The sequence below is a fragment of the Ascidiella aspersa genome, chromosome 6 (genome assembly GCF_963924565.1).
Source record: "Ascidiella aspersa chromosome 6, kaAscAspe10.2, whole genome shotgun sequence".
Taxonomy (NCBI): Eukaryota; Metazoa; Chordata; class Ascidiacea; order Phlebobranchia; family Ascidiidae; genus Ascidiella; species Ascidiella aspersa.
The window spans coordinates 26,282,137-26,307,311 of record NC_139452.1 but is presented as its reverse complement, the minus strand read 5'-3'; the positions used below and the strand labels follow the sequence as shown (position 1 = coordinate 26,307,311).

General features: G+C 36.3%; 1 protein-coding gene across 1 annotated transcript; it reads right to left on the bottom strand.

The window, feature by feature from the left end:
- Positions 1-374: 374 nt before the first annotated feature.
- LOC146141028 (protein mono-ADP-ribosyltransferase PARP14-like) lies at positions 375-19,760 on the bottom strand. The gene is made up of 24 exons (XM_083392785.1): positions 19,586-19,760; positions 19,047-19,286; positions 17,459-17,637; positions 17,077-17,288; positions 15,847-15,975; positions 15,255-15,420; positions 14,561-14,708; positions 13,607-13,821; positions 12,412-12,670; positions 11,683-11,885; positions 11,205-11,385; positions 10,796-10,946; positions 10,335-10,548; positions 7,624-7,971; positions 7,333-7,489; positions 6,606-6,848; positions 5,658-5,852; positions 5,155-5,168; positions 4,501-4,649; positions 3,443-3,632; positions 2,808-2,946; positions 2,360-2,487; positions 1,765-1,951; positions 375-646 (listed from the first exon to the last, which is right to left on the bottom strand). The coding sequence occupies exons 1-24, from the start codon at positions 19,758-19,760 to the stop codon at positions 375-377; spliced, it is 4,494 nt and encodes a 1,497-aa protein (XP_083248911.1).
- Positions 19,761-25,175: the final 5,415 nt, after the last annotated feature.

The window sequence follows — 25,175 nt, the reverse complement described above, 5'->3', positions numbered from 1 at the left end:
TGTTTAAAACACACATTACAATGTAAGTTTGCAAGATTATAAAGGATAACTGTTGCACAAAATCATTCATTGCAAAACAAAATCTGGTATATATACACGTTGGCGGAACAGTGATCGCAAAGCAGTAACCTGCTGCCAATGGTTTTGGATTCCATAAAGTTACATCATTTTATAAAATGTGGCAAAGTTAGCCAGAAAAAAACATATAATAGCCTAGTGTCGTTTAGGCATTTTAGAGGTAAGTGGTTTTAATGTATTGCACTTAATTTCAATCTCAATTGAAGCGTTGGCATCCAGAAACAAATTGGTAACTAACAATTAAATTGAAATACGCAGATATTGCCGGCGTACGACTTTCAGGGGGCAATTGACTTTTAACCCCCTGTTGTGTACGTTACAAGGTAGGATGGGTAAACGCTCGCGTCCTTGAAGACGACAAACTTGGTGGGGTCTGTGACGTTATCAACGACGCTGTCGAAAGGCTGTCCGTTCTGCTGCTCCGGGGCTACACGCATTTCCCTGTTGCCCTGGCAGTATTCTCCAGTTATAACATCAGCCAGAAAGATATGCTTGGTGTCTCCGGTCGCGTATCCGTTCGAGTAACTTGCAGTCGTAGCGAAGTACACGCCGTGCCCGAACACGGTAGCTGGAAATGTAATAAAATATCTTAAACTGGAAAGATTGTCGTTAGCAAATATTTTTGAACCTATAGTGCAGTCTTTTTGCCTTTCCGTGCGTTTTTTACTTTTTAAATTCACGCCAAATGTAACGGGATTATGCGACGTTTTGCCTAACGTGTTCTTAACTCAAATGTTTAGTACAAAATTTTGTGCACGCATAAGTTCCAACTGAAACAAGAGTATACGTTTTGTTTACATTGCTTTGTCAGGTGCCGATCAAGGCATGCACCGTAAACTGTATGTGTTATGCAGTTTCTATTTGTAACAGAGTATATGGAAATAATGATAATATGTTAAAATCCTGGTAAATGTGTTGAGCTTTTAAGCAAAAATGCGTTTGCGTCCGCAATTCTTGTCATTCGGACACCAACTTTATGGATAACATATGTTAATATCAGTAGTTGCTGAAAATTTTACTCCAGTAAGCCTATATTAACGTTTGGATGTCCAATATCAAAACTGGGAAAACTAACGCCACTCATATTCTTAAGTTGTGAATGTTAAGGTAAAGGTATTCATTTATGCTTGCTATTTATTTAATCTCTATGTCAGGTTTATGGTTCTTATTTTAACTTTGCGTGTTGTGCAAATGCACCCAACGAAATACTTGATGTGCTTCGGTGTGAGCTATAGCAGGAGATGGTATGTATTTGTAAACGCAAATTGGAATTCGCAAACAATACGAAAGTTGAAATGTCGAGACATGCTTGTTTGAGTTTCGATGTTATTGACGATGGCCAGCCGTGTTGTAAACAAGTTGTAAAAAATAACATTACGGATCATATGACCAGTAAATTGTTTTATGAGCAAACATTAATATAACTAACTAACCCAATCTTATAAAATTGCTTAATAAAAAAACATTTTATTTTAAAGTAGGTTGTCCATGAGACCTGAATAAAGTCAAGTCTTTTTGCCCAAACGACTTAAGTCAAGTCAATTATTTACAAACAATAACATAAGCGAACTCGAGTCAAGTCCTATTCCTAAATGATGGGTTAAGGTTCGTATGTCTTCTGTAAATTTATGGCTAAAACCTTATTTTCTGATCCCATCAGCTAGTGTGATTGACAGCTCGACTTACCGTTACGGCCTGCAAATCCTCTGTCGAAATTGCCTGTGCAGATTTTTTCGCACGATTCAGCGACCGTGCCATGGAAGAGTTTTCTTGCTACTGGATTTTTAGACTTTTTGAGCGACATGCGATCTGCAGTTTCCTGCATTTGTGCGTGAAACATCTTGTAAACCGTTGGGTTTTGAATTCGCTGAATCTAAAAGTTTGAAAGTATCGAAGAAAGCATTGTGGATAGTTATATTCATCTTCAATAAAAGAAACTAAACAGGCCCCTCATGTTGCACTACTTTAAATGGGAGATATTCCAGCTTTCGTATTCAAAGCTTGAACTTTTTGTATCCGAAATCCGTAATGGACACCAATATACTTTAACTATGAAAAATTATATAGGTAGACTATGGACGGATCTATATTGCAGCTTGATAATGAATCACAAAATCAAAAAGGTCAATTACATGGACATCATCTTCATAAAGACGTTTCAATAGGTTATGACAATAACCGACGATGATACAAGTATATCGAAACGTTTTTACCAAGATCTTGTCGATTTACTCGACATTAATTCGTTAGAGATTCAATATCAAGATGACTAATATCTTGCCTTGATAACATTGATTTTAAGTGTTTGTTGAAACTGTGTCAAAACATTTTGATACTCCGGTGATTTTGGCGAAAGCTCAACTTTCCTTAAAGCTTGGTCTTCCATATGTTCCCAGTCGTCTGGAAGGACTTAAAACACAACAGATTAACTGCGCTATATCAAAACTGCAGACGAAAAAATAAACGTTCGACTTACACAGCCTCCGTTTTAAATGTCTCATATTTTGACCCATTTGGATGCCAAACAGGTCTCGTTTCTAAGTCGAGTTTTTTAAGTCGATTGTACTTAAGTGAATTACATTTTAACTTTGTAATCAACCATATTTTCACGTCGCGCGGCATACAGTCAGGGGCAGCTCAAAGGGGACACAAAAGTCTTTGAAATGGCGTCACATTTAGTGATGATGTCAAACTACCGATTTGAGGAAAAGTTATATTCCATCTCTTACCACTAGAAAACAAAACTCTCTTCACTTTAGCAATCGCTCCGTTTGAACAAGTTTGATTCATTTTGTCGAAGTTCACTTTGTACGTGCGTTGTTCACCTTTCACGACAGCTGTGATGGTTTTGGAACCTTTTTCATTTGCCTGTAAAGGTCTAGTTATTATATATAGTTGGTAAACATTAGGACCAGGGCTGCGGAGTCAATTAAAGATAACCGTCTGTTGTCAAACAAATGAGCCCGAGTCCAACTCCCGAGTCCCGAGTCGGACTCCGTCTAAATGTGCGATTTCGTAGAGTCCCGAGTCCGGCTGCGACTCTGCAGCCTGTATTCCACCATATGCTATTTCACGTTTACAATTTACAGCATGCGACCTTTTCCATTCCGAAATCTGCTAATGCGCATGCGCACGGCGGGCTCGGGACTCGTGTAGTTTTACGTTGTCTTACTCCAGTCCCGAGTGTAACTCCGGCAAAACTCGTGGTAAACATTAGGACACCGAAAGTTGCAAATGTAATCTAATTGCTGTGTGCCGGTTTAACACTAAACGTGGCAAAAAAGAGGCACCACGTCCTTAATTACAATCGATGTCAAAATGTATTGTTGGTAACAAAAAACCTACACAAAGTTTCAAAACTCGCCTTGTAGGAATTTTCGAGTTCGTAGTTTGCCATCCGCTCGAATTGACCCCATTTTCGAGTGGATGAATCCTCGTATTTCCAGGTGACATGTTCGGCGCAGCTAATGGCATCTTTGTAACGATTGATAGCACTGAGAACTTCAGTTTGTGATTCCAAAACGTTGACTTTCAACCCTCGGAGCGTAATTTTGCTGAGTGTACAAAACCAATATTATTTTAATGCTGTTGCGGCCTTTAACATATTTTAGCCGTTCATAATTATACATAGGAATCAATGTTGTAATGATTTAAGTCACTGACTTGACAATGACTTGACTTGCCACAACAGCAAAATGTAGCTTAATTCAAGTCAAGTCATTTTGCCCAAACGACTTAATTCAAGTCAAATAATTTGACTATTGTGACTTATGTGAAGTTAAGTCTTCTTGGCAAAGTGACTTGACTTGACTTAAGTCTTTTGATCAAACGACTTGACTTGACTTAAGTCTTTTGATCACTCATTATCGCAGTGCTCGTGCATTTCATAGGCGCCGGTTACCACGATATCCATCTCGCCAATATACGATAACTAGCTTGTGAGGTCACACGAATATTGTCTATATAGTGCAAGTTATTTTTTGCAATGTTATTGTTGCTGTATTGACAGGTTTAAAGGCATTTATGGCATAACCAAAAATGTTATAATGCAAAAGTATTTTATCATTGTTTATTGTTTAATAGAATTTTAAGTAGGCCTAAATTATTGTAAGGGGCATATTGTAGTTACGTTTCTTAGTACTTTGCGAATCAGGCAAATATTTTGACTAAGGTAGAACATAAGCGCTATAGGATCGAATAAAATAGAACTCACACTAATTCAGTTATTTACTATAAATATAAAACCGTCAATGTCGGGTACTATTTTGTCAACAGGCATAAGTGCTTATTGGTCCAAATAAAGATTGACACTTATTTTAAAAGTTTGTTGCACCACAAACACAAAAGTTAAAAGCCAATGGTGGATAGTGCTCTAAAAAAACTCAAAGCATAAAAACGGTTGATACTCGTCTTTCACCGTACTTAGCTGTTGCCTCAATCGCCAGGTCTCTTTTTTTAATTGGTGCCATGATGCTTTCCTTTTCAGCCGTGCTAAGATGTTGCAGTGTGTTGCTCTCAATCGTTTGCGAAATGCTCAGGTCGGCCACTTTTGCATGCAGCGTTTCCCAAGCCTGAATTCGGAATAATATTCTTCATCAAATGTTTGTTTAAGACCCAGGCAGTGAAAGTAGGCCGAAATGGTCCGGAACTGCCCGTGAAAAGATTGTTTCTTTTCAAAACTGACTATGCCCTGTTTTAACCATTTTAAATGTATTTAAAGTTAGATTTCACTTACATATGCGTGCATGTCTCGAAGCGGTAAAATTTGCAAACGTGCCGGTAAGTAGTATATTGTACTCTTACCCATGAAACAAACTAATGATAATAAAATGTGGCAAATTAAACAAATTGATATAAAAATTTTCGACCGATTCTGCAGGATTTAAGCAATTTCTTTTTTATTTCTTATTAATATTTATATATACTATTCACATTGTATTTGAAAATGATTATAACAGTAAGAGTCACTGGTCAGTGTACAATCCAATCACTACGAACAAAGTCCATTCGTGTATTTGATGAGAATGCAAAGTGATTGAAAGGCGACGTGTTTTACGAATTAATAATAGACTTTACCTTGTTGACTTTATCTGGAAGTGAACAAAACAAAACGGTCACGGAATCCGCTGATTGTCGTGTAGTCCTAATTGTCGACATCGGACTCAATTGACCTTCAAAAAATCATTTGGATAAAAGAATAAAACAAAATGGTTACTGCACTTCCCATTGAAACTATTTATTAAATATCTTAAATTTTTCAAAGTTTCTTTAACTGCGAGCCAAATTTGGGTATCAGCCTATGGGTTGATATATTTCTCATAGGCTTACTGGTATATTGTCCGTATTGACCTTCTGAAACCAACCTAATGCATGTATACTAAAAAGAAGCACTTGCGAAACTTATTTATTTTAGCCGACATTTCGGCTAATTAAACAGGATATGTTCACCAAGTGATATCTTCTTTTAAGTATACCAGGTCTGGTAGCAACAGAATGTTTATATTACATGTGATTAATTATGTGCGGACAGAATGATTTAAAAAAAACAAAAACAGGACTAATGAAATAGAAAAACAAACCCATCTGTGGCGCTGTTGAAACTTTTTCCGTTGTTTGTATGGATTTCGCCATTTCGTCTCGGAAAGTTGCCACCATCGTCAGTTCAAAAACGTGAATGCTAATTTCACGCAGAGCCAGAGGCTTAGTTTGCTCAAACTTGTCAATGGATTTTCTGATGCATTTGGCCACAGCTTGAACTGGCAAGCCGATGTTGCCTAAAGAGGAAAAATCCTGTAACTGTTCTTCTCTAACAAAGAGATCATAGTATTCAAACCAATTTTAGAAATCATTGGAAATTCTACAAATAAATCTATCTTTTTATTTTATAAATAAGGGGCTGACACAAGGGGTTACAGCTCAAACAGTAAAACAATACCTTCTATTTGGATCAAGTCAGATGAATGAAAAATGTAAATTTACATGAAATATGATCAACTTATTATCAAACAATCTGGATAATCAAGTTAAGGAAATCATTATTTTGCTCTTGTGCGATTAATAATTTTAGAAAAACGCCTTTATAAAAACAGAGATAACGAAACAAGTTTACTCGATCAATTTCTCTTTGCTGTTGTTATTAAAAGATGTTAACCCAAACGTAGATATCCTATAATGAATGTTAAACGTGTATTTTTAAAACCTTAATTAATTAGGTCTGATTTTAAACATCCTTTATAGAAGAGTTGAGTTAACCGATAGCAAAATTTCGTTAAACTATATAATGTTTCCGGTCGTTATGGTTATTTCAATTGTGTTTTAATTGATAAAAAGTATTGGAAACCGGTAGCCTGCTTAACTGTTGAGTTGTAATGTAGCCAGCATTGGCATATGGTTGTTTCTCGACTAGAAGTCGTGAGTTCGAACCTCACTGCAGGTTAGTTGGTTTTCTAGTCTGAATTGCTTGCATCATTGATCGACAGATTCGGTGAGTCTGCAATGGCTTTCGGTATACCATTCAATTGGCTTACCAGTTCCGACAGCTGGCATTGCGAGTGATTGAACGCCACGTTTGTTTGCTTCTTTTAAGAGTTCCAGGAGTACATCTTCCAGTCGGCTTAAGTCTTTCGGCACGTTGAGGTGGTAAATGTGCTGGTAGGGCAAGGTACCAGCTCCTGTGATGCGAAGATTGGCTGATTTGTGCTGGGGGCTATTGGCGCATTCCTGTGCAATAGTCTGCCCCCCTTTCGCGACCAGCACTTTGCCAATTTGGCCTGTGAATACACCAATATTAGAATAAAAATTTGGCATACTTGGTGTTCAATATAAAGTCCTGCAGTCAAGACACAGTTCGAGATAATAATATAATGTTTATTTCTACAAAACGTACCCTATTTTTGATTTGCTTAGTTTACAGCAGTGGGGAAAAAATTACATATTTAGATAGGTTCAGCACAATTCCTTTTTTTTTAATATATATAATTTGATACCACATCCAACAAATGCCAGTGGAAAAGTGCAATGGTAAGCACAGCGTTGTTGGGCTAAAAAGACTCCCTGAACAGCTAAAACATAGCTTTAAAACTATCGCGAAATATTTTTGCTGGCCACGGATTAGTGCTTCACCAAAATGACTCTTCTCCTGATGTCAAACCTTACTTGATCTTGAACCAATTGTCATTTTATATTAGCATTGCCTTGTTTGGACTAATGTTAACAAGCCTAAAGGTTCCGCAAAGCACAATGTTTTTCGCATACCTGTAAGGTCAAACTGAACAGTTGAGTTAACTATTACGTCACTCTTCGCTGACGTAATGCTTCCTTGAATTACAGCAACATCAATAGGTAAAGAGTTAAAAGGCTCATAAAGTTGTCGGGGGGGATGCTGGATTGTGTCGAGTTGAATTTGGAATGTCTGGATTTAAATAGGTTAGCATTAATCGGGTTACTTGACTGTGCATTATTTTAGTTCACTATATACGCTGTTGGTGAATACGACCCGTTAAGAACTCGTGAATACGTCAAGTATAGTGTAATCCTGCATCTTACCAAGAGTGAATATTCCTCCGTTGGCAAAACTACAACGAACGCTTTACGGAGGAATTTGGCCTGGAACGAACGGACGGCATCAACAAGCCACTCAGCCACTTTGTCAACGGGGAATCCAAAACCACCAGAACCAAGACAAGGAAACGCGATGGAGTAGTTGCAATCCTCATCAGCTTTGGCCAAGCATTGGTTCACCGCCTTCTTGATCATTTCTTCGCCCGTAAACGCATCATAGTTGCTTAAGATCACGTGCAAGATGCTGCTGTATGATTGGTTGATGACTGGTGTGCTGACCACATCGCCAGGCTGGAGGGCGCGGTTACTGGCAGCGGCTGATGCACACATGGACTAAAAAAGTAAATATCTATTCAATTTAACTGATTACAATGCATTAAATTCAGTCCTAATGAAAAAAATTGTGTTTCCAAACAACATACCCTACCTGAAACTCTGGACCTATTGCTTTAAGTAGACATTTTGATATCGCTGATCCTTCCCCAGATGCCAAATTACTGGAAGATGTGCTTGTAACAATAACATCGCTCTGCAACAAGTTATTCGTCATTTTTCAGAGAATGTCGCGAGATGTTTTTGTTATCTATTTCAAATGCTATACATAACTCAATACGATTTTTATTATTAAGTTGGGGAAATCAGGATATCATTCTTGTGCCATTACGAATTTTAAACATAAAACGACTTATAAAACAGGGCAACCTAAACGGATTTTCTCGACCAGTTTGCTATTGCTGTAGTTATTAGAAGGTCTTTACCAAAACAAAGTTACCCTAAAGCAGGGGTTCTTAAACTGGGGTCCCCTTTGGGGTCCGTGAACTAGTTTTAGGGGGTCCGTGAAGGCCGAATTGAAATTTTAATGTATATTTAAGAAATAATCAATTTTTCTAAGGAAAGAGTTTAATTAAAAATGAAACGTTTTTGCACTGAATGTATTTACACTCTGTTTTCCTTCACATTTTGTGGACCGAAACCTACAGATTTGTAAAGTCTTTTTGTATTGTGACGTCAATTTATGACGTCATTTTTGAAAATATTTTGCTTACCGTGGCCACGCGAAGCAAAACACATTTTTAGGGGTCCGCTGTGAAAAAAGTTTAGGAACCCCGGCCCTATATTATACGGAAGGCAAAAAATAAACCTATATTTGTATTTGAAGTTAAACCTGTAATTTTAACACTTTGAATCACAACTAAGGTTAAACAACTGTATAGGAGTGTTGTGTTTAACAGATAGCAACATTACTTTAAACTCTACGATGTTTCCGGCCTTTATGGTTATTTCAAGAGTGTTTTTAATTGGTCGTCCTGGTGTTGTAACCTATAAAAGTAAGATTTTTAGATTAATATTTATGTAAAAATGATTTTTAAAATAAAATTATTTTATATTTAACGAAAATGGAACCAGCTCAACACAGGATGCTGAAAAGATTTACTTGAAATTATAAATACGTTTAATTAAATAATTGTTAACATTTCAAAATATATGTTTTAAAAATGTTTTAATCGTAAAACTAGGGAAGCATAAAACTATCACAAAAGCAAGCATTAACCTTGTTTGCTGCTGTAATAGGTTGTGTAGTACGTTGAACTTTTCTCTCGTTGTTGATCAATTGTAGAGCTTTTCGAAACTCGGAAATTATGCTCTTATTTTGTTTTTCAACAAAAACAACCTAAACAAAAACTGCCGGTGATGTAAACAAGTAATTTTGAAATGACTAAAGTCCCAGTCAAGCCGTTTGTGAAATAACTTAAGTCCAAGTCAAGACTGTCCCAGCCAAGTCATCAGCTACCCAAGTCAAGTCCCAGTCAAATCATTATTAACGCAAATTATCTCCAAATCAATACACTAATATAATCAGAAAACTAAACGTTTAAATTGGTAAACTCATCTGATTATGAACCACAATTCAATATGTAGCAATATAATTGTTTTACGTGCAAAAATTAAGATAAGTATCCCGAAAATAAAAATAGCCTGAAAGAACCATATGTCTTTCTACCGCCTCCGAAATTGTTATAGGTTTTAGAGCAGGGGTTCTTAAACTGGGGTCCATGGACCCCTTGGGGGTCCGTGAACTAGTTTTAGGGGGTCCATGAAGGCCTAATGAAAAGTAGTATACATTTGAAAAATAATAAATTTTTAAAATAACTTTCACTTAAATTAACGGAATGTTGGCTCCATTAGACTTTCACATTTTTTGTACCGAAATCGGCAGATTTCTGATTTCTATTTGCATTGTGACGTCAATTTATGACGTCATTATGGAAATTTCTCGCCTACCGTGGTCCACGCGAGGTAAAATAAAATTTTAGCGGTCCGCGACAAAAAAAGTTTAAGAACCCCTGTTTTATAGAAATATTGTTCAGAATTACTCACAATAAATCTAACCGTAAAAACTACTTTAGTCGGCGCCCCAATCAACTCAAACGGCGACCGAAATTTGGATCGCGTCCATTGATCGAAATTCACTGATTTAAAGCATTTACTTTTGATGCTAATGACCTATCGTTTTTTTAAAAACTACTTTGGAAATGGATTTGTTGATTATTTGAACAAAATTGACTAGGACCATTCTAATTTCAAAATAACTTGTGTACAATACTGTTTAGAAAGAATATCTGTCATGTTTTTTACTTATTGTATGTTAAAAAATCGTTTAGAAATCTTATATATAGAAAACAAAATTGAAGTACCTCTTCCAGAGACGTGTTAGGGTTCAACTTGATAAATTCAACGACAGTTTTAACAATAATTGGAACACAAACTTTGGGGTCACCTCCAAATACTCCACAACTTATTGCTGGGATGGCGAGTGACCTTATGTTAAGTTCCGTTGCTTCTTCCATGCAACTTGACACTGATTTCATTAATTTTTCAATTTTGCGATCAGCACCATACAGAAACCGCCTGTAACAAACAATTGTCTTCCGTAGGCCTATCTATTTTTTAGTGTACGTTAGATTGTTTTCTGTGGTTCAGTAACACAGGTAATAAACATTTAAGATTGCAAGTAGTTATGCCCATAACATTGTGCATGCGTATAGTTTCCAGTTTACCAAAGGAACATTATTTATCAACCAGAACTTAGGCCCACTTGAGTGTAAGTTATATACTGTTTGGTACATCAAGAATTTAATTTTTAGAAAGGTCTTACCTGGGTACAAAGGAAAAATTCGGTCCTGCAGTGTGTATGATCTGTTTCATAGGCAATTTTCCAGCACTTGTGCTCACAGCATTCCCTGTTGAAAGTTGACCTCCAATCACTTTACGCACTTGGTCCATCTCTTTTTGAATGTTAGGACCACCTAAAAACGTTTGTTTTAATTTTAGCAATTGCCCTTCTAGTATTATATATCGTTAAAAGAAGCTGGTTACATTTAAAGATAAATGGTGTATTCATAGCGGAGATAATTTAACACGGCAATATAAATCCTTCTTTTAAATTAACCTGGTAGCATTATGGATTTATCATATGCAGACGCTTTAACTGAGTGACAATTAAATTTCCAACCTAAAACATAATACAAAATACTCGAAATTTCCCCTTTTCATCAAAAGCCTACCATTTTTAAGGATGCTCCCTGAAATTCCTCGCTTTCTTAATTCTAGTTCCTTGTTTGAGGTGTTTACGATTGCTTCGCAGTTTAGCTGTGTGATGTCATCGATTACCAGTTGAAGTTTGACTCCGTCGACTGTTGGGCCTTCCTCAACTTTTATGTCGGAGTGCCGATTAAGTGTTGTTTGCTGAAATAGAAACGCCCGATTTTTAAGTCAATAAGGATGTGTACAATCCAGACAAAAATATTTGTGATTCACGGACATAATTTCCGTGCGCAGCATAATGCCAACAATGTTTAGCAAAACTGTTAAGTCCAATTACGCATGACAGGCTCGTATAAACAAACTGCATGGCCTATTTTTTAAGTTTCTGCATTAAACTATTGTACGCTGAAAGAGAACTAACTTATAATCGAACTTGGGCATATTATCATCCTTTGAAGTTATTTTAGTGTTATAACAACTGTAGTTATACAGTCCTACCATTATCTTCCATTCTTCTTCACTACTTGGTTGATATGCTTGCGCAGCCGGATCCACAATCCCGATGCACATATTGCCGTTTGCGATCAGTTCAATTTCCTCTCTTCCTTTTTCAGTGCGAAAATAGGCGGGGATTCCCGGTTCCAGCAACTGCCTTACTGACACGTCGACTTGTGATCTACTGTTTTCGATCCATTTAAGAGCTAAAAATGCATATTAAAATGCCAACAAATGTGTATGAAAAAGTAATAGGTTAAAAATGGGCAAGTAAACATTTTGTTGAACTGGTCTACGATTTTTGTTTTAATAGACCCAATAAAACATTCAATACTTGAAAATAAATCATAATGCAAATAATGATGATACCGTGTTTATTTAAAATATTTAAATTAAGCACATACAGAAGAAACGTTGCGAACAAAACGCAGAGAACAAGACAAAGTAAACAGGGTAGCTATTTTTGTTTAATAAAGGCAATTGCTGTAAAAACGATTACAATTATAAGACTAATTTAACTTTACAGCATATAGTTACAACTTGACGATAAAATTACACTTTGAAATCATTTGGTTTTAGCTAATTGGGAAAATTTAAGCAGGACTGAAAATTGGACTAATCAAACTGTGCATTGCGAGGCCCTGGTGGGACGTTTCAATATTCCAATTTCTTTGAGTCCACAATCTCGATTTCACAACGCTTTTCACTAATTGTGAAGACATAACGATTTACCTGTTTGCAAATGTTCGCGTTTTCCCTTGACAGCAATCGCCGGTCTTTTTCCATTGCTGAATGTCAACTCGACATCTTTGGTCTTGGCCTTGTAGTCCTTGAACAAGGATAAGTATTTCTCAAAGTACTGGACCACGACGGGAAGTACTGCTACATCGGCTGAGGTGACTTTGTTTTCGTCGAAATACTCGTTAACTTTGATTAAGTTCGGTTGAACTTCATCCCAGAGGCCCACGACAGCAATCGACGTTAGATCTCCCTGTTTCATTAAAAAATTAGATCAGTTTTGCGGCCTTGTAACATTATTTAGCCGTTCATAATTATACGTAGGAAAATATAAATTAGCATCCTTCGGTATCGCAATGGGAAAAAACAGTGGTTCCAAATTTTTTCACAATAGCACAATACCAATATGTGAATTGGTTTAATGTTTAACTGGAAAAATAAAATAAATTGCAGGATTACATTTTCTGTGTATAATTCAGCATTCCTGCACCGCCTAGGAATGGTTCTCGCACCCCTTGGGGGTGCCTGTGTACGGGCACCCCCAAGTTAAGACTCCCTGGGTTAAACATTCGTGCATTTCATAGCTGCCAGTTACCACGCTATCCGTCTGTACGATGACCAGCATGTGAGGTCACACGTATATTGCCTATATAGTACAAGTTATTTTTGTGTTATTGTCGCTGTATTAATGCAGGGTTTAATATATTTCTACGAATATTGAAAGTGTGCTGTAAAAATCAAAAAGTTTTTTATTAGGTAGTCGATAATAATAAGTAAATTTTTGTAATGCGCAAGCTCGTTGTTCTCACTAATTACGTTCCGTGGCATTTTTTTTATGAACAGGCAGATGTTTGACTTAAGGCAGAACATAAGCGCTCAGTCGAATAAAATAGAACTTTTGCAAATTAAGTTATTAATGATAAATATAAAATCGTAAAAATCCGAAAGGTAAATTTTTTGCCGAAGTCCATTACACAAGCAAAGTGCAGCGAAAAACATAAAAAAAACTCTAGGTTGAAAGAACATGTGGATACCTGACACCTAAGATTTTATTAAAGTGCCTATTCCATTCTTACCAGAGTTTTCTCTTTTGCTCATTAAGTCTAAAAGGCTACTAAAATGGATTGCCCAGAGAGAGTTTTCTATCAAGGCATAATTATGTTGTGTTAATTTTACGTATGTCTAATACCGCCACGTTGCTGAATATCTTTGTCGTCCCCCCAGAATTAATGTCTTTGCGACGCATCATCCATTCGGTCGATTTGACAAGTTGGTCGTTTCCTTGGTGGTGTAGTTCGATGATCTCCTCTTTAAAAATTTCTTTGAAGGCTTTCGTTGCGCGGTCGCGATGTTTGTGTTCAACAAAAAACAGACAAACCTCGCCTTTTCTCAGTTGGAGTGAAGCTGGGTAAAAATGATTGAATGTAGAGAAAACAGTGTTGTAAACACGTGATTTAAAATTAACTTAAGCCCCAGCCGAACCATTGCTGAAATACGTTAAGTCCAACTCTAATTTAAAAAAATTCAAGTCCAGTCAGAATTAGAGGAAGTCAATTCCAAGTCAAATCACTTATATCAAAATTAAACAGTGAACTATTAAAATTGGTAAAACACCCCAAAACAGCATGCAGTAAAATAAAAAATTCGAATCTTGGGATAAACAGCTCAATTTCATGAAATAATGTTAAGGGCAAGGACCTTTTTATCCCAAGTCATTTAAATCAATGACTCAAGTTTTTTGTTCAAAATAATCATGGTAGCAGAACGACTTAAGTCAACTCAAGTCATTTAAAAACCGTGACTCTAGCGCAGTTAAGTCAACATAACAACACTCAACGAAAGTTAGTTAAATTTACCACATGAAAGCAACACCCATGCTATAAGTAGGCTACAGCCATTCATACACTTGTTAACACCACTGGCGTGTTAATTATTAATCACCTAGACGTCGCATTTTCAAAGCAACATGTTTCAAAATATGAAGTGAATAATGTTGCGCCAAACACTTTTCAGAATACCAATACGGCTTTTTCCATTAAAATATTGGCCTTGATTATTGTTACTCATGTTGTTTCACTGCACAACCAAGCCTATAGTTTTGCATTTGATAGCAAAATCGTCCGAATAAACCCAATTAACTCACCATAAATATCTTCGTCTTTAAACTTATTCTGCACTTTTTGCCTGACATCTTCTTGTTCCTTCGAAATGCCACATGCTTCGTTTTTCAGCGAAGATAGAAGGAACTTAGTCAAATTATCTTCTCTTGGCAGAAGGTGTGTCTTTAAACGCTACACATAAACATACTTCCGTTTATTTAAAGTTACTCTTCAAATAATTTTACTATCTTGTAACCCTATTTTAAGTGTTTCTGAAAACTCATATTTTATGCACCGGAAATGGCATGGGGAGCAAATGCCAGCGAAAATTTTCAAAATTTACACACAAGAGCAGATATGAACTCATCCTATTTGAGACTTCTATGGTTGATACGACCAACCATGAGCCTCTTGTTCAGTATTTCCCCAACTGTGTGCCTCGAGAGATTGTCAAGTGTGTCACGAAACTTTTTGTCATTTTAAAACATTTTACTTATAAGTTACTTGTATTACCTTTAGTCATACGCAAGCATTTTAGATGTAAATAGGCCTTATTCATTACGAATTAATAATATTGAGACATTTACATATAGTTTGGTGTGTTTTAAGGGCGATTGTAAAATCACTATATTTAAGATTATTTTAGTGTGCCGCAAGCTGAAAAAGTTTGAGAACTACTGTCTTATTACATATACGTCATCAGCCCATACACATCGTGCCAATATCAACACCACTCACATTTTTAAAGGCGGTAAGGTTTCCTTTTTCCTTCTTAACAGCCCTACTGGGACCTCTTAACAAAACAACGCATTGTTCGCCATTGTCTTCCCATTTTGGTGTCAAGGTCACAAATTTGTTCATCGCAATCTCGCTTCGGTGAATCACATTGCACTCTTGCAGAGCCCTTAACAAACATCAATTAAAGTTACTAGAGAAAAAACCGAAAGACAATTCTACTGCGCAGTTTCATGCTTTCCACGCGTTTTTCGACCGCAACAAAACGCGTTAATATAGCTTAAAGTGTTTACTTAAAAATTGACCGATCACCAAAGTGCTCAATAGTACCACAAAACCATACCCTGGCTGTCACTTACTACTTTATTATATATGTTTAACAAAACCCATACCTATTTAAATCACCCATTTACCCACTTTTGGAATCCCTTACCGACTACACAAATTTACAAGAATAATATTATTAAAATTATTATGAAACGTGGTGTTTTAACATGACGATGGAACACGACAGACAACTGCTATTTTAGCTACCAAATATTGACAGCTATCTTGTGACATATACCTATTGCTAATTATAAGGGATTTACCTTACCTGTAAGTTTGTTTTGAAAAATGCACCGCTTCTTCAGTGATGTCACAGCTGGCTTTGACAAATCCAAGGAACCATTTAACGTCAGCTTCAATGCCAGTAGCCGTGACGCAACCCGATCGTAGGTCCCACCTGAAAACGGCTGATTTGGTTAAATGTCAAGAGCGGAATAACGCGGTTTAATGAAAGTTGGGCGTTGTAGTTGTAGTTTAGAGCTAGCGCTAGAATTTTGAGTTATGAGTTGGAGTTTTTATTTTGAGTTATGAGTTGGAGTTTTTATTTTGACTATGAGTTGGAGGTTTTATTTTGAGTTATGAGTTGGAGTTTTTATTTTGAGTATGAGTTGGAGTTTTTATTTTGAGTATGAGTTGGAGGTTAAAGTTTAGCTTTGGAATTTGAGTTGGAGTTAGAATCGGATTCGAAGTTAAGGTTGGGCGTTAGAGTTGGTGTTTGTAATCTAAGTCATGGTCGAAGTCGGAGTTTGGAGTTGCAGTTAGAAATGGGAGTTGGAATTCTGGTGAAATTCGGAGTTAGAGTCGGAATTGGAGTTGGATTTGGGGTAAAGTTGTATTCAGAATCGGATTGAAAATGGGGTTGGCGTTCGAGTTGGAGTTTGGATTTGAAGTTTAGGTTGGATTTGGAGTTGGAGTTAAAGTTGGTGTTTCAGAATTTGGAAATAGTTAGGAGAAAAGTTAGAAGAGAAGATTCCGCAATAAGAGTTACCAAAGTAGAGAATTGTAGGTCCCACCTGAAAACGGATGATTTAAGGAGATGTCAAACGAGGAATAATGCGGTTTAATGTAGTGTGAAGTTAACGCTAGAATTTTGAGTTATGAGTTGTTTTTATTTTAGCATGAGTTGGAGTCATGTTCGGAGTCGCAGTTTGGATTTGCAGTTAGAAATGGGAGTTGGACTTGTGGTTAAATTGTTAGAATTTGGAGTTGGAGTTAGAATTTGGAGTTGGATTTGGGGTAAAGCCTTATTTAGAATCGGATTGAAATTGAAGTTGGCGTTCGAGTTTAAGTTTAGTCTGAAGTTTGAGTTGTAGTTAAAGTTGGTGTTTTACAATTTGGTGTTGGAAGAATAGTTAGGAGAAGAGTTAGACATGAAGATTCCGAAAGTAGAGTTACAAAAGTAGAGAATTTTTTTAGTCAGTTTGCGTCCCCGTGTCAGGCATATTAGCCTGTTAATTCTACCACACCTAAAAGTATTTACGTATCGTGAGTTTCATACCTGACATATACTTCCCCATCAAAGTTTCCAGTCCATCCCATCTGGACAATGTGCTCGCTTTCATTCCACGAATTTTCTTCTTTTAAACTTGACAGGTTGTCTCGGCTGTAATTAGCTGATTGCGACACATACTTTTCAAAAAATGTACGACTCTCCTTTTTGCATTTTGCTTCGAACTTTTTTTGATTATGTTTTAGACTCTCATCTATCATCTAGGTTAAAAACATGTAACGTAAAATTTAAAAAACAATTATTTCTTAATAATCCTATTTCTATTTTGCCTTCGACGAACAATCAGTGATATCAATGTTTAAACTAGTCTATAACATACAAGTGTTTGTTAAATTCTTGCACCAGTTTTAGTGGTTTTCAATTAACTAACCTGGATGTTGGGTTTGTATTTAATTCCATTTTCATTTTTTTTACTTTGATAGATCTCACATTGGGCCACACCCTCCAAAGTTTTAGCTAATGGACCAATTCCATTTGTCGATTTTACAATAAACGTTATAATGTCCTTTGTATAATTTAATACTTCTTCAAACTCGGTTACGAGTTGTTCTAAAACAAACAAAAACGACCTAAATTCAATTTATGATTGCTGTGAAGTTTATTGTAAAAAATATGCAAAATCATTGTAGCTAAGGCAATTACAGACAAACAAACTAACATGAGTTAATCGATAACCATGTATAAACAATATAAAGGAGTACATGGCTCGCTATAGCCAACAGGGTACATGCTCTAAAGTTACCTAAACCTTTTAGTATGATAAAGGCCTAGAGTGTTTCTCAACCTTTTAGTCGCTACTCAATTTTGGGTGGCCATTTGTTTGGTTAGGTTTCTTACTACAGCAGTTCACATGGTTGGATTCATTTAGATTAGTTCTTAGAAGATTTCTACAATACCCAAGAAAATTGGAGAGGCATTACTAAAAGATTGCTCATATTCAATAAATTCGAATATGATTCATTTGTTATGTCTTATAAAAACAACATGACACAAAGTTACTTACGATTTGAAGACGCCGAAGTGGTTGTAACTCGATCAACGCGTGGTTGTTTGTTTCTCAGGGAAACGTTTTCATCACAAAAGGAACTCCCTGTTCAAATAGAGTGGTAAATTGGCTCCAATTTTTTATAAATCGGCTCATGGGTAGCTGTTGAAACAGCAAATCAAATTAGTACGTACATACAACATGTATACTGAAACACATGGTTGTACGTATAAAGAAAAACGAAACTTTTCTTAAAGGCTTTACGTAGCTCAAATTTAAGACCATTTCACCAGCGGTTATTCTGAATTTAAGACCATTCACCAGCGGTTATTCTAGTTTCTAAACAACGTTACACAACGGCAGTTGTCAAAATAATTAGATATACACATAAAGGGACGTATATATGTTGTTGTTCTTTTGGTTTGCCCTCAGTAGCTACTTTTTCTCGAAACATTTAAGGCAGGGGTTCTTAAACTGGGGTCCATGCTGGATTCCTTGGGGGTCCGGGAACTATTTTCAGGCTGCCCGTGAAGCCCGAATTGATGTAATATTAACGTATATATTAGGAAATAATCATTTTTTTCAAAGAGTTTAATTAAAAACAAAACGTTTTTGCACTGAATTTAGTTAGACTCTATTTTTCTTTTACATTTGGTGGACCAAAAACTGCAGATTTACTGCAGAATATATATATATAGTGGGACGTCAATTTATGACGTCATTTTTGAAAATTTCTTGCTTACCGTGGTCCGCGCAGGGCAAAAAAAATGTTTTCGGGGTCCGCGGTGAAAAAAGTTTAAGAACCCCTGATTTCAGGTAATTACCTTTGCCAAAGCGTATCTGGCATATTTGCCATGGTTTAATATTAGCCAAAGTTCGCTGAAAGTGGAAAATAACCGACTAGATTACACCACTTGTGGAGAGGGCTGTTTGCACAATATACCGTGTGTTGTGCAAACAAATGTGTGCATACCTGAATTACTGCCGGCGTGAAAGATCTGGCTTGAATCTATATATAAATTTTGGTGACTGTAACCAGGAGTCAGTTTCTCAGTTTCAATTTTCGGTTCCTCGTTGGCGCCGTGTAGACTTTGAAGCGGCGGAGTTTCGTTTTCGCGAAGCCAACTTGTTGTGTCACCTTCAGTGATGTTTAAGTGCCGTTCCCCATTAAACATTATAGGAATCGATCTCAGGTTGATCAGAGCTTGGGCGCCTTAAACACACAAGGAATATGCAAGATGTGTTAAAGATTATATATATTTTTAAATCAAGAGCTTCGGAATTATTCATGGCAGAGCGAAAGTATAATAACCACCAATTACTGAAAACAATCTATTTGTCATATTTAAACTCTACGGAATAAACAAGTTAGTTGTAATTGGCAGTTGTTGTAGGTTTACGCATTCCGAACAGTAATGTCTCAATGATAATATAAAAACAAATAAGCCTCGAAGTATTTACATCATGGCGGGTAAATGTTACTGAAACAATCGTCTAATGAGATAAACTCACACTTATTGTTCTTCAATTGTAGCTCTGCCGATGACACTATTCCGTCCAAAGGAGCCACCCACGTGATATTAAGCAAGTCGTTTTCATTCCTTAGCTTTGATTCAACGAGAGATTGTAACAGATCAAGGGAAAACCCCTCCGGAATATCAGTGACATAAACCGTAACTACATTCATCGTTCATTCAGTTTAACGAGCTATCAATAAAATGTCGGCCACTCGTCAGAAACAGACTAGGCCTAAAGGTTTTTTATTAGCCTATGACCTCATAATTCAAAAACAAAGTTAAACGCTAATAGGAGGGTTTCGTTTTTGTGTTATTTTGTAACGTTTTTTATAGGCAAAGTGACAAAACAAAGTGTTGCATAATATATTATGCTAACAGCCTGAAGCGAAATAATGTCTTCAGAAGTAAATTATTTGAAGATTGCGTATCTCGGTTGAAACCCTAATCTATGCAGGAAAGAATACGGCAATAAGCCTTATTTAGTCAACTATCTGATATTTACCCCAGCGTTGCAAAAAGTTATCAAACAGTTTATTAATTCACAACCAGCTTCTAAACTTCAACCAAATAGAATATTGTCTCCACTATGAACTGCTGCTCCATTAGGATGTCTAATAAATTGTCCAGTAAAGAGATTTGACGCACGATTTTAGGACGTTATGTATTCCAATTCACAAGTTTGATTGAATAAGAGTTTTTGCTGTTCATAAAAGATAACATCACTTGTAGTAACTTTATGTCAGTGCTACTCGCCCTTTTATGATGGCGACCCAAAACTATATAAGCGTAAGTATTAACTGCGGAACTTTGGCAACCCAATTCTCTTCACTGATCTGTTTTGTAAGCTTAAAGTGAAAACATACCTCTAAGATATTAGCACAAATAATTTCGCACTTAATCAAAATGACCCATACCTTTCTATTGCTTCCGCAACTCTCTCAAGTTTTGAAAAATCTTGCTCAGAACAAATCTCAATAAATCTAACCATGTGAACAACTGCAATCGGCGACCTGACTAAATCAAACGGCGACCTGATTTTGGGTGGCAACTCATGGGTTGAGAAATACTGCCCTCTCTGCAAGTAACTATCTGCCTTTTGTTTCCTGGACAGTTTCGCCGAATAAGGACATCACATGAGCGCAACCTTTCAGCAAATACGCACCCAGCAAAGCAGTCATACAATTGACTTGTTATTACCTGCTACCGCGGTTCAGCATTTTTGCAGGCTTATCTTAAAACAAACACAATGTTTGCACCGAGACTTAATCAAATACGTCGTCGATAACAGATACCACATCTGGACAAAGGTATTGTTTTTGACAGTTCTAAATTTAATCAGTCGACATTTTGAAACTACATTTTTAACTATTTGAATTGTATAACATTTTAACTGTAATATGTCGTTATAGTAGATATATACGGCATACCTACGTGAGTCGGCAGAATTTACCACTCAGGATTGGTTTATCGCATTCGGTTCAGATCTAGTTGTTTTTTTTTGCTTAATATTTTTGGAAATATACTAGGTTACCTCTAATTTAGACATATATAATAAACAGTATTTTTTGTGCCGGATTTCTGCGGTGTAACTATCCCATTTCCTATTTCGATAATACCCTAGCAAGCTCCATGAATGTGAGGCTAAATGGCTCAAACTGACCAGAGTCTCAATTAACATTCAAAAAATGATTTTACCAAAATCCGGTAGCTTTTTTGTATATATTTTTTATATATAATTTTGCGGATTTGTGTTTTCGTTTTTGGGTTGTAACGTTCCATTTTTCGGGAAGTGAGCTTTATGCTGTTTCTTGTCTAACTGTTGTTTTAGGTTTGCTTTTGCCTTTCCACCGTCATCTTATTTTCTTATTTACCGTGTTTAGCTGCGTCACTGATTCTCATACCGCTTCCCCCTGGGCCGTGTTTTCATCAGTGGCTTTCTGCGGCCGCTACACGTATCGCATGCTCCTTTTGCTTTTGTTTTTACTTTGGTGGTTGACTGTCTTTGTCTTTGTTCGTCTTGAATGTATTTTATTAATTGTATTAAAAGTTTTAGACTTTTGCTGACTGATTTTTGTTCGAGCGGTGCGCTTTCAAAGCTTTTAATATGTCGTTATAGCAGAAACTAGACGAAATACCCGGCGTTGCCCAGGTTAAATAGAATATTTACCACTGGTTAAAAGTTATTTACACAACAACTATCACCATAATGTACGAAGTCTACCTGAATGTTGTCTGATTAAACAAAATGAAACAATCCAACATACTGTGGGCTCATTATCGCTATTGCACATGACGTTGTTACATGTTAAACTGCTGGCCTCATGTTATATACCATGAATATGGAAGATAAATGTGGTAATAAAAATATACTCAAAAATTAATGTTACGGATAGCGTAAGAACTTTCTAAGAGGCATAAATAATGCAAACATATTTTTTTTAATGTCATAACAAATTTGCTTATGCCTAAACGTTTTGTAAATTTTGCATTTGGGTAAAACAGTGTAAAATTAACGTATAAAAAGCAGTTTTGTGTCTGAAATAGGTCACTAAAGGTAAGGCGCGAACGCGCTCTGACCATTTAATCACTAATCACGTGTTACCAGGATTGTATAATCTTCTTCCTCAGACCACTACATGTTATAGTCGATAATTTAAAAAATACATTTAACATCAAACCAAATTGCAACGTTGTGTGTTTTCAAAATGGAGCTACTAAACACACAACCTCGGCTAAAGACGTCTCGCAAATTTTACGTAACGAAAACCCGTGACATATGTCGATAAAAAATTACTAACAAACGTGAAAAAGTTGTAGCACCAATTGTTCAAATTGCGCGAAGTTCAAGTAAATACGTAATCCCGGTAGGTAAAATACTGCATCCAACAAAAAAAAACGTTTGAAAAGCAAATTTGCTTGGTGTTCAAACCGCTGCAATAGACGCGATATCTTGCAAACTCAGTCCAAATGTTGCGTAGAATATACTCATTTAGGGTTGCTCTACGTTGTCTGTGTAAGCGTCCTAATGCCTCATAAAAGAATGTTAAGGAAACCGCTGCAATAAACATAATATATTACGCAACAAACACCTGTGACATATGTTGATAGAAAAACACTAACAAACGTAAAAAAGTCATATCAGCAATTGTTTAAAATGCGCGAAATTTAAGCAAATACGTAATCCCGGTAGGTACCATGCATCCAACAAAAGAAAATCCCGCTTGAAAAGACAATTTGCTTAGTGTTCAAACCGCTTCACACGATATTTTGCAAACTTAGGCCAAATGTTGCGTAGTTTATACTCGGTTAGGGTTGCTGTACGTGTCTGTGTAAGTGTCTTAGTACCTCATGAAAGAATCCTAATAAAACTGCTGCAAAAAACGCAATATTTTGCTAACTCTTCCAAGAATTGCGTGGATGCACACATTGTAAAAAGAAGCCATTAGGCTTAGGCCTCAATCACTGTCACAATATTGTTGGTAAGGTTTGTTGCGTGTAAGTTTCCTGATGTTTATTCAAAGTATGTTTATAAAAGTGAAAAATGGTAAACCTTTGCAATAATCGCCAAATTAAGCTGCAACCTACGTCAGAAAAACTATTAACCCTTGCTTTTTACGTAATCCATAAAAAAATATTTTTTATTAGGGCAATATACCTAATTTGATTTTTTTTTACCGCTATTGTACATTACGTTGTAACATGTTAAACTGCTAGCCTCATGTTATAGCCAATGATCATGCAAGATAAATGTGGGAATCATCATATAACCAAAAATTAATTTTACGGATAGCGTGAGATCTTCGCAAGAAGCATAAATAAAACATATTTTTTTATACAGTATAACATTTTACTTAAGCCTAAACGTTTGCACTGCGTGTCACTAAATACAAATTTCAAATCATATGATGTGTTTGAAATCATGTCATATCGTGTGTTTAAAATCGGTTAACCTAATAACACCCCACAGCCAGTGTGAAAGCGGCATTGATGAAATGGCGTGTTATATTATGTCACTTGTCTGAGTGGCACTAAAGATCTAATTCTTGGTCTCCGTAATATCTCAACAATTTTTGCATTTGGCTAAAACAGTGTAAAAATAAAAATTAACCTATAACCCAAAAACAGTTTTGTGTCTGAAATAGGTCACTAAGGAAATGAGTGAACGTAATGTTTTAAATGTGTTTAATTACTTTTGTTATTTAATTACCATTAAAATGTGTTCAATTACTTTTAAGGAGACAGTAAAATGTTGGCGCAAAGCACGAAAAAAGGCGTTTGTTTGGCCTAAAATTCGAGTTCACACGCCGTGATTCATACTACTAATGAATAGTGTAATAAAACTTACGTAAACAAAAGCGGACGTAGAATGATGATTCGCGCGAAGCGCGAAAATGTTTTGCAATTACGAAGTTAAAATAGTCAAAATGTACAGTATTTTGAATGGACTCGTGTGTAATTTGTCAAAGAGGCGTCGAGCCGTATGAATTACATCGGCGGCCCGGACCCGGCCCGTGGGCCGTAGTTTGCCGACCCCTGTTTTAGACAATACCCCTTGAATTGAATCAAACGGATAGAGCAAAGAAATAACAAAAAAACATCAACAATGCGCAAGCTTGCTTAATTTACTGCATCCAAATTGAACAGAAAACGAAGTGGTGTGATTTTCCCTAACTTTACATAAAAAATTTGATAAACTAATGACATTTTATTGTAGCACGGTTGACTTTTTATTGTTGACTTGGACATCGTTTATAACATTTGAATTGGTAAACTTTATAATGGACGTTTGTTCTGAGCAAGTTCCAATGTTTCAATCAAAATTGTTATATTTATCTCCATGTGTAAATATAACCATGTGCAAAATGTGATAGCCTCGAAACCCGGTGCTTCTTCCGTCAAACGTCACCACAATGACGTCAAGCTTGCTACTGGCGACGTAGCCTCAAGCCCAGTCGATTGACCAATAGTCCACAGTCTGCTGCCAGCCTGGACCTTTAAGAACAATGGAATTGGTCACAATGTTCTTACAATAATATTTCATAAAACCGAATTATTACATTTTTATAAAATCAGTATTTACCTGAAATATTTAACATTGATAATTACGTTCATGTTTAACGCGACGTAACGCTGCGTAGAACCACAACGCACCGCGACGAACCACAAAGTACCACAATGAACCGCAATATACCACAAAGAAACGCAACGTGCCACAATGTACAAAAACGTACCACAACAAGTTTCAAGTTTCAAGTTTATTTTTGTCCCCATCCGCGCTTAATACAATACACACACAAATAGAAAAGTAAATAACGTTCCGGATTTGGGGAAGGATCAGCCTTGAACCACAAGTGGTTATACAAAGAGACCGACCCTTTTCGTTTTAGCAATATATAAGTTTGATTTAGTGAAGAAAAAAAGCGAGGAAATAATCATAGAAACACAAATACGGCTTTTGCAAGAAACTAAATAAATAAAACACAGCTACGCACATAACAATAAATAATACATACATGTCATAAATTAAAAAAAAAATATTATTTAAAAAAACATCAGTATAAACGAGGCGTTGTGAAATTACCGAA